At 39.3% G+C, this 10,660-nt stretch overlaps 1 protein-coding gene across 4 annotated transcripts in view; it reads left to right on the forward strand.

Moving 5' to 3' along the window:
- Positions 1-1,232: 1,232 nt before the first annotated feature.
- The window catches only part of LOC308102479 (NACHT, LRR and PYD domains-containing protein 3-like), a 75,331-nt gene continuing 65,903 nt past the window's right edge, over positions 1,233-10,660 (forward strand). Inside the window, exons 1-4 of one of the 4 annotated variants that reach the window (XM_080452222.1) lie at positions 1,526-2,655; positions 4,001-4,129; positions 6,369-6,427; positions 7,719-7,796. In XM_080452222.1, coding sequence (XP_080308348.1) covers positions 7,729-7,796 — 68 coding nt within the window. In that variant the 5' untranslated portion in view covers positions 1,526-2,655; positions 4,001-4,129; positions 6,369-6,427; positions 7,719-7,728. Of the gene's footprint in view, positions 1,254-1,525; positions 2,660-4,000; positions 4,130-6,368; positions 6,428-7,718; positions 7,797-10,660 lie in introns of those variants that run through there. The other 3 variants (XM_080452221.1, XM_080452220.1, XM_080452219.1) reach the window with 3 other exon arrangements.

A 10,660-nucleotide genomic window follows, 5' to 3' on the forward strand; every position in this document is an offset into this window, starting at 1 on the left:
TTAGCCTTATATTCTGCTGATCACCTTCTCACCCTGCCTCTGCTGCCCAGTGGGCCACTGCCCCCTGACTTTCAGTAACATATACATATTGTCGTTGTCGGGTGAAAACCTACTTTTCAGAAAATGGAAAACAGAACATGTGTTCCAATGGATTTAGTGTAGTAGTTATTTAGTCACAAGCTCTTATTAATATAATGTTAAACCCTCACACACACCTAACTAATTTCAATTTCACCAAAATGTTTTTCTCTCTCTCCAAAAATAGCACAAACAGCAGATCTACAAGCTCACAACGCGTGCATCAGGACGCATTGTGAGCTTGTAGATCAGCTATTTTTGCTACTTTTGTGCGACGATGTATAATGACAAATGTACGATAAAATATAAGTTTTCTGCCTGACAGCAACAATATTTACATATTCTTTTTTACAGTACTTTTTGAACATATTATTTTTCTATTGAAAACTGTTTACATTAAGTTGCATGTATGACAAAGCTTAATATTCATACTGTTCCAGAGAAATTTTACATTTCACTTGAAAACACTTTTGGGGTAATTTTATTGTCTACTCAGGCTTTTGTATGCAGCCCGGACACTTTTTAAGTTGCTTGATTCAATGTTTAGATATTTCATATTCATGTGTCTGATTAAATGAATTTAACATATCTAAATATTGAATCAAGCAACTTAAAAACTGTCTGAGGTGCACACAAAAGCCTGGTAGACATAAAAATCAAGTAGCCCATTTTAAGTGAAATAACGCTTCAAGTAAAACCAGTAACAGCCATGTTGTACACTCCCTGTACAGCAATATGGCTTCACATGACATCCAAATAGACAAGTGTCTATCTGCCAGATATTTTATGATGGGAGTACAAACCCCACATATGAAGTTAACTCCTCCTTCAAGCTAATCCTTAACCCCTCCTGCTTCTGTTCTTCCCCTCATATAAACTTCATTCGGCTCCTTTGTCTCTCCCCTTCTGTTGATTCCGTATGAAAGAGGTCGTCATACTGTGTGTTCTCTGTAATGAAACTAGACTTACTAATGATTAATACAGAACCTTTGTTACCCGGCTTTATGATGCTATATCTGGATGCACTTAATACATAGACTGGATCTTATAAAGTTGTTTATGACTGCTATAATAATTGAGTTGAGCTGGGCTGATGTATATTCTCTGTTTTTCATTAAATGTTTGTAGGAAAAAACAATTCCCTGGATGACGTCTTTTTCTTGTATTCTTGTCAGGTATGTTCTTGTATTTTATTTCATATAATTTTTAAAGTGTTGCTGTACCAAATGTTGCTATAAGCCTACCACGTTGTTGCTAAGCTACTACTTGCAGCTAGCCTATAGAGGCTATCACAATGTGGTATACTGCAACACCCTTCTACTTCCTCAACGGAGATTTAAGAGTTAAATCTATTATGTTTTACTTTTGTTTATGTCAGAGAGAGGCATATATAAATGGATCACTTACGTCATGATACATAAACAACAATGCATGAGACAGGAAAAAATTGAGATCTGTCTTCACTTACAGCAACAAAGTATTTTATTGCAAGTACAACGTTTATGTCTAAGTTCCAACTGACCTGCATCAGGTAACAAAGATGTGATAAAGCACAATTTATAACATTGTTTGTAAACTAAAAATAGGATATAAAAAGTAGGCTATGGCAATACATGTGATGTGATATAGCCATAGAGTATATGACTACATATTATGTATAGGCCCATTTGGGGAGTTGATGACAGTTTGTAAAAGTGAGATGGACAAAACGATATTTTACAAAGCAGGATTGTAAAACTGACCAAATTGTGTAAATAATATAGCCTATAGGCTATAGTAGCCTACTAACATGAACCTAAAATTAAAAACTTTACTTTATGTATATTATGTCTGGATAAACTCCAGTCCAATGCAATTTTAAAGAGATATTCACTTTTAAGTTAAGTAGTTTAGTATTATTATTTAATATGGCTCATTTATTGCTACTTTTACATTTTTAATTGGTCCTATGTAAGTAAAGCCTGATAAAAGTGTCAACCTCCCAGAATACTGGAATTTACATCTATTCTGTTAAAAAAATCCTGGGGGGACCCCCAGATCCCCACTTGGGGCGTGGTCAGTATGGCCCCCCCCCCCGGAAAAAAAAACTCCTGTTATCTGACGGTCTGAGGTTGGCGGGTATGACTTTAGTCATGCATGCCTGTTGATGATTATTAAACATTTCAGAAATAATTCACAACACTTTTAAGACTATCTGTGGCGACTGGCATACTTTATAAATACCGATTAGGCCTACATTGTAGTACAGTTGATTGTACAATATAAACTAAGATACCAATTTGAAGACAATGAAAAGTAAATAAGCATTTACAGTTTTTGTTTGACATAAAAAATAAAAGGAGTTGAAGTCGAGTTTTAACTTTGTGGTCAAGAGCGTATAGAGAACTCACTAAAACGCTCTGGACCAGGGCCATGGTCCCATAGCCCAGAGGGACGGTAAAATATAAGTAGGCTAGATCTGACCTCAGTTTTGTACCTGTTTGAAGAACCGAAAGTCAAGAGCGTTTTGTTCATTGCTCTATGAGAATAAAACAAGATGAAACTGTGATCTCTAAAGGAGGTCAATCCCGGAAATCAGTAAGTAAGAGTAGCCTACCATCCATTTGTTGTTGGTGAGTCCATGATGTTTTTCAAAGTAAATGTTAAGTTTGTGTTGTCATGTCTTTACAGGCACTCAGTGCGCAGATATATGTGCGTCATATATGTAGCAGAGGGAGCTATTTCCTCAACGAAAGGACAATATTTTACAGCCTGGGCCTAAGCAGTTACACACATTATTAGTGGGCTTTATAAATTACGAATCCTCTCTCTTCCAAACATTTGGAAACGTTTCACATCATTCGTCGCCAGTTCTGACTGAGTATTAGGCTACTCAGTCCTATTAACAATCTTCAGCTGGTAGCGTATTTCGACCATTTTGCGGGTGAATGCGCGGTCTACACTTAAGTACAGAGTCAGACTGAAGTCCGTCCCTAGCCCTGGTCCAGAGCGTAGAGAACTCACTAACGCTCTGGACCAGGGCTAGTCCGTCCTCCCATGCAACATGAGAGTCCTTAAAACAAACAATTGACTTTGTTAAATGACAACAATATTATACAGGCTGTAAAAAAAACATTGTGGAATGTACAAAACACATCTACAAAATGTAGGTACTGTAACTTTATAATTCGTGTGCGTGTAGAATTTTAAGCAGAGTTCAATCTTTTTTGTTAGAGACGTGGAATATGATACATACAAGCACGAGTCATGACAGTGGTAAAATTCCCCTCTGAAAACACTCCTGTAGCAAATGGAGTAAATCCGCCCTCCCTGCAGTCACAGCATTGTTCACAACAATGTGTGGGCTGGGGAGGTTAGTAGTTCATCAATGTCCATCCATCCCAGGAGCTCGACCTGACGCCTCGTCTCTTCTATCACGGCAGTTCCTCCATGGCATGCACAGTGCAGACAGTCAGCTGTACGGCCTTATGCCATAGAGGACGTATGTAGTTGAAGCTTAAGGGGGCGGGGCGGCGGGTGGGGAGAGCGCCTGGTGACGCCCCTAGTTACTGCTTCACATCCTGGACGGATAGCCCCGCCCACACCATGCGAGCTCAGTCAGAGCACAGAAGTCAAGTCTCTGCAATGTGTTCCGCTGGTATGTCAGCTGGTAGCCCTGGTTCAGACAGAGCGTTAGTGAGTTCCCTAACGCGTTATTGAGTTCCCTAACTCACTAACGCTCTGAACCAGGGCTAGTCAGCTGGCAGCCCCATTTAGAACCTCTCCCTCCGCTATGTAGCTCCTCGGAGGGAGAGGTTCCGATTGGAGCTACTGGCAACCCACAAGTCTCTGCTCTGAGTCTGTCAGTCTGTACATAGAATTCCACTGCGTATTCATTTTGTGTCTTCGTCTGCTCTGGGTGGGTTGGTTGTAACTCTGTCAGCATGGAGGCGGAGCTCCCTGAAAGTATGTTGGGCTGATGCGCCGCCGACGACAACAACAACAACAACAACAACAAGCAGCAACCAACAAAAAACAACAACCGTGATGCAAGAACGTTAAGAAAAACAAGGTAAATACAACATTATGTACTGAGTTGTAGTTACTTTTTACTCATCAATCATTAATATAGCCAATAATAAAAACAGATTTAAGATTATTTTAAAACTTTTTTTCCCGTTTAAAATACAAACATTGTTAAGCTTCCCCCGGCCCCCTTATTATAGTATTACATATTGTTAAACAATTATATATGTTTAGCCATACAGACACATTTCAATATGCACACGCAAGCTAGCTCTCTCTCACTCACTCACTCACTCACTCACTCACTCACTCACTCACACTCACTCACTCACTCTCTCACACACACACACACACACACACACACACACACACACACACACACACTCCGCCTCCATACACACTCACAATTTCCTATTTATTTCAATTTAAAGGACAGTTTCTGAGATTTTACACAATAGTGGGGTCTTCATTTCTGTATGCTAAGTGGTCTTTAAAAAAATATGTATTCATTTAATTTGTAATGTGTAAAGGTACACATTGATATCCTGACAGTTAAATGTCAAAGAGGATTTATTTGTCCTGTAATGTCTTTTGGATGAATACAAGACAGTTGGGCACTAGGGACATCTGGGCACCATATATTTGGGATGACTGGGCACCTGGAGAGGTGGGCACCAGGACAACTGGGCACCAAAACCATATGGGCACTAGGGACATGTGGGCACCTGGACGAGTGGGCACTTACGGGTGGAGATAACTGGGCACTTAGACGAGTGGGCTGGCACCTGGACAGGTGGGCACCAGGAAAACTGGGCACCAAAACCATTTGGGCACCTGGATGAGTGGGCACTTAGGGGTGGAGATAACTGGGCACCTGCACGAGTGGGCACCTGAATTAGGATTCGATTCACAAGTGTTTTTTAACTTTACATAGCATGCTGCTTTGTTGTTAGCAGTGGTGTTTTGGTCGCTACACCGGACACAATTTACACAAGGGACACAAGTTATTTTTCACCCCCCTAGATTCACGAGCCAAGTACCCAAATGGCTACTTTGCATAACAGGTTTACCGGTGGCGGTGAGCTTGTGCGCGCGTGCATGTGACATTAGAATATCGTTCCGGGAAAAAAAATCACCATTACACTACTGGTTGTTGGTAAGTGACATTTAACCCACTGTTCTTTAAACCCCAAAACACAACACAACAACAAAGTAAAAAGTACAATATACTGTAAGAGTTTATTTGCCAAAATATTACTGAGGTCAAAAGTACATTATAACAGAGTTTCAAAGTACAATATAAGAGTGTATCTGCCAAAATAGAAGTACTGTTAAAAAATAGAGCAAATTGGGAAAATTGTAAAATACCAAAAAGAATTAAAGGGATATCTCACTTTCTAAACGAATTTGGGTAATTTTATCGTCTACTCAGGCTTTTGGGAACACCCCGGACACTTTAACTTCAGAGATCAAAAAAAGAAAAAAAACTGTTGTCAAACACTGCCCCTCCACTCCCTAAGTGCCCACTCTTCCAGGTGCCCACATGTCCCTAGTGCCCAGATAGTTTTGGTGTCCAGTTGTCCCTAGTGCCCAGATGGTATTGGTGCCCACCTGTCCTGTTACCTTTTGGAATCAGGTCCAGTGGGCACCTAAACCTTGTGGGCATCTCAATGTTAAATTGGTATTTTTTTCCCCAAAATGTATAAAGAATATAAAATGTAAGCTTTGGAAAATGGTCAGAAATTATGTTATGTTAGGTACATCGATGTACTGTGCATGTTCAAAGCATACACAAGAAATTGAAGTACATTTATAATGATCATTATCAGACCTAAATTTACTTCTGTTTCTTGTCTATCCCTGAAATGACTGGATATCACTGGAAATATATAATAAATATAAAATCAAATTCAATACAAATTAAATAAATATATATATATTTTTAAGTGCCCAGAAATACCAGGTGTCCACTGTTCCGGTTACCCTTTAATTTAACTATATGTTTAATCATAGGGCATACAGATTCAAAGGGGAGGGATAGAATAAGTATCAGTGATAATGCAGTGTGCATGTAACTCACATGCACCACGATTACAATCTGCTCGATAGCATAGCTAGCACAGTGAACACTGCGGGGAAGACACAGCAAACTCAAAAAGGGAAATTATGCAACCTGCTTACTGTACGTTAGCACGTCTCTCTAGCCTGTGTTCTTCACAGAGATCATCTGTGCAGAGATTTTTGCATTCGCTGACTTTTAAAACATCTGCTAATGTTTCTTACAGGTGGGATGTAAAGATCAGTGAATCTGCGCAAATGATCTGCACATATGATCGCTATGAACGTGAGATCCCTCTGCTGCTTTCACTCTCACTCAACGCTACTGTTCAAACAAAAACAACATTTTCAATCTGAATACCTTTCATAGATGCCATTACAGGCCCACGATAATAGAGACATTTTTGTCACATGCCTATTAATTAGGCTAGGTGTAAGGAAATCCAAATAATGGAATGTAAAATGTAATCTTCATTACATTTTTGTAGGCCAGAGGAGAAATAATATGAGCAACAAAAATATGAAAATATTTTGTTAGCCATACTGTTATTCAATTAAACAAAAGTTATTTTTGATATCATCTTTTACTGGTATATTTTTCACAATAACCATTCCACATAAATGTGTTTTTTGACCATTTGTCTATTATTGAACACAATTTGTATTCGAGTGTCTGCCTCTGACACTCACATAAACTGACTTAGGCAATGGAAATGTACCGGTTATGTATTTATGTATTTTACAGTTAATGAATACAGTTGTTTACAACTTCCAAAATATCATCGGACGCTAGCACTGCAGCATTCCTTTTTGAGCGGTAGGTTGGACAAACGCTGTAATGAATGAGTTGTTGCCAAAAAGACTACTTAAAATGTGGGTCTCGGAAGATTAGTAAAAACGCTGGCGGTGGCTGATTAATGAATTAATTAATTCCCGGCAGTCAATGTGTTAATAGGGCATAGCAGTGGAGGCCATTTTGTGGTGCCACAGATAGAAAACCGATTCTTTTTCCCCATAGAGATTTCCGAAAATATTTATATTAATTATTTTAAGCCTGGAAACAAGCCATCCAGGCTCCTGGTGAATCATAACCATAAAACATAACATTTGAAACAACATTTGATTCTGTGTCAAAACATATTTGAATATTTAAATACTATATTTACTATATTTAATAAATACCCTTTTTTGCGGTTTTCAAATATGTTTTGACACAGAATCAAATGTTTTATGGCTCCTGAGATAAGTCACTTATCGCAGGAGCCATATGAGGTGACCTCATGATAGCATGTTAGTAGGCTACACATCAGATAAGTGTAGGCTACTAACATGCGGTCATGAGGTCGCCTCCACTCATCTATGCCTATACTGAATCAAGTGACCTGGCCCAGTGGGTATTTAAAGGTGTGTCTCTGCGCAGGTGCCCCTTTGTCTGAGGAGCAGAGGAAGAGCTGGCATCAGAAGGTCCTCTGATTTCAATGCAAAAAAAGAACAAATAACCTTTTCTACCCAAATAATGAATGACTTAATGGTTCTGTTCTATTCTATTCATATACATTATATCTATCTGTCTGCAGAACCCCATACATGGAACAGGAGTTAGAGGCTCCTACCCCAGCTGATCCAATCATGTCCTCTGGTGGACAGCCAATGAGGTAATTGTGTCTTCCCTCTTTCCTACAAAGATTTCCTACTGTCTGTCTCTCCTACACTTATCACCCTCTTAGCATTCCTATCTATCTCACTTACACTGACTCCCTCTCAGCTGTACTACTGTCTGTGTGTCTCTCCTACACTGGTCTCCCTCTCAGCTATCCTACTACCTGTGTGTTGATTTTTGTTTGTCTTTAAGCAATTATATATAAAATAATAGAACAAATGTAATGCTTGCAGAAGTCGTATAATGTAAAATTAAGTAAGTGAGTAAGTAAATATGGTTTAATTTAATGCAAAATATCAATGGAAAATGTTAATGGAATTGCTAAATGTATCACTAAATGAAGCTGAAAGAGTGTATACATGTCATATTACCCCAACAACAACTGTTCAACAAGCTACAGTATGTTTTGTGTTACTTTCTTAATTACTTAATTACTTGTGACAAGAAACTATAGGATATCAGTCCTACAGTGAAATGTATTGTGTAGAATTCAGATGAATTAATTAGACTGGTATAGCCAGATCATGAGGGATATGCACATGTTGCGCTTTCAAATTCATGACACTCATCTAGTCTATAATACTGTACTTTCAATCAGGAAACTGAAATCTTGCTGCAGCTGGCTAAAATCAAAATATCACATGGTTTAACAGAATTATGCGGAATTATTTCCATGCTCCACGACCACTACTACTTGTAATGATCAAAGACAACGTTGCTGGTGTTTTAAAATTGTGTTGGGCGTCTCTCAAGTCACACAGGGACTGTTTTGCTCCACAAAAGGTCGAATTACAAAAACCACTGTAGCCTACGCTGCCAGCTGGGGATTTTCCATTACTCAGAACTGACAAACGATGAGTGGGTAGAGAGAGAGAGAGAGAGAGAGAGATAATAGAGCATATCCACAGTGTGGATATGCTCAGAGCAGATCTACAAGCTAACAACGCATTGCTGAGTGACGCGGTTTTAGCTTGTAGATCAGTTTTTTTGTACAACACAGCATACATTTTACAATATAATGATATTATATAAACATAAGATATATTAACGTATATCTAGGCATATAAATGTTAAAACATCGTTTTTGTTAATTTAATGTATTTAGCCTACTCTTATAGACCTATCAGAAAAAAACGTATAGAAATATTCCATTTGGTATTTATTTATTATGATACTGACCGATTGTGTAACAAATAAATGACTTACAGACCCACCAGGGTATAACAGGATAGGTGGGCACAAGGGACATCTGGGCATGTAAAAATTGGCTATTTTGTCCAAAATGTTAAAAAATAAAATATTTGAATAATGTTCTAAGGTAATATAAAGTAGCCTATATATGATTATAACATGCTTAAACATTCGACAATCAAGGTCTAATATTTCTACAATTGCTACAAAACCTGTATATCCAGTCATTTGGGAGCATAAACGAGAAGTTGAAGGATAACGTGATAGTTTAGCTCCAATCGGAATATTAAGTTATTATACTACCACCTTTTACTATTGTTTTATATTACTAGCTCCATTTGGAACCTCTCCCTCTGCTGTAGGCTATAGCTCCTATGAGGCTCCACAGCCACTTTCGTAAGGTGAATTCTAACGTTGACCGGGCCAGAATCTTAACCCCCCCGGGGGTTAAGCGGGCGGGGGGTCGCGCAACAACGGGTAATAAGTCTATTGAGAATTACCGAGCCATTCCAGGTGGAAAACGTAACGCTCGTCCCAAAACACACTGCCCCGTTTTTTTTGCGGACCGAGGCCGCCGGGTTAGACCCGGGGCAGGGTGTTTTAGGACGACGGTTCTTCTATTACATTTCTGAATGGAGAGAAGTGCCCATCTCTGCGCAATGGAGAAAAGGACGGCCGATGTTTTCTTTTTGCTTGATATTGTTTGATGGCGAACAATCATGATCTGATACACATGAAAGAAGAGTAGACCCTTCACAGCTAATAGAGAATTTTTAATTTTAAGAATCGGTTCAGAATTGAATGAGTATGGCTATAGTTAAATGTGAAGCTCTTTCTGCTATAAATATGCATCCATGCGTTCTGGGCGCCTGTCGGTGGCCAAACCGGTTTTCAAATGGTTCTCATTTACAATTCGGCCGATTAGCAAATGAGGCTCATTTGAAAACATAGGCAACAGAAGAGGGTGAGGGGCTGCTAATCTTATGTTGATTCTTTTTGTTTTTTTCCCCTGGCGGATCTTGCCCCTGCACTTTGAGCAGACAGGGCAGGCAGGGTGTTACAGATCCGACGCTGTGTGCAGGCAGGTGACGACACCGGCGAATTGGCCACTACTATGCATGATTCTTACCTTTTTCCGCACAAAGGTAAAGGTCAGCCCCCCTTCTCTCAGATGTTTTACATTGTATCGTCCAAGTCATTTTCAACGACGGGTTGAAACAAGCGTTTAAATCGCTTTTTTAGTCAGCCTGTGGCCAGTCAACCCCCGTCCGCATGCGCTGTACTGCTCCAGTAAGATTGCATTGGGAAAACATGGCACAGGCTGACTAAATAAGCGATTTAAACGCTTGTTTCAACGTGTCGGTAACATTTTCTTGGCCGCTAAAATGTAAAACATCTGGACTACCTTTACTATTTGGATACGATGTGCGGGAAAATGTAATAATCATGCATAGTGACCAATTTTCGCCCGTGTCGTCACTTGCCTGCACGTGACGCTGTGGAACCTCATTTCGGCGCAGCCCTCTGCTGCAGAGGTTTCAAATGGTTATACGTATTACTATTAGACTTAATTAAGTCTGATAATGATGTACCGTGCATGTTCACATCATGTATACTGTACTTTACTTAAGACCATATTTGAAATATTTAATGTTTTAACATTTTGGA

This window comes from Gymnoscopelus braueri (genome assembly GCF_963280865.1).
Source record: "Gymnoscopelus braueri genome assembly, chromosome: 15".
In the NCBI taxonomy this organism is placed as follows: domain Eukaryota; kingdom Metazoa; phylum Chordata; class Actinopteri; order Myctophiformes; family Myctophidae; genus Gymnoscopelus; species Gymnoscopelus braueri.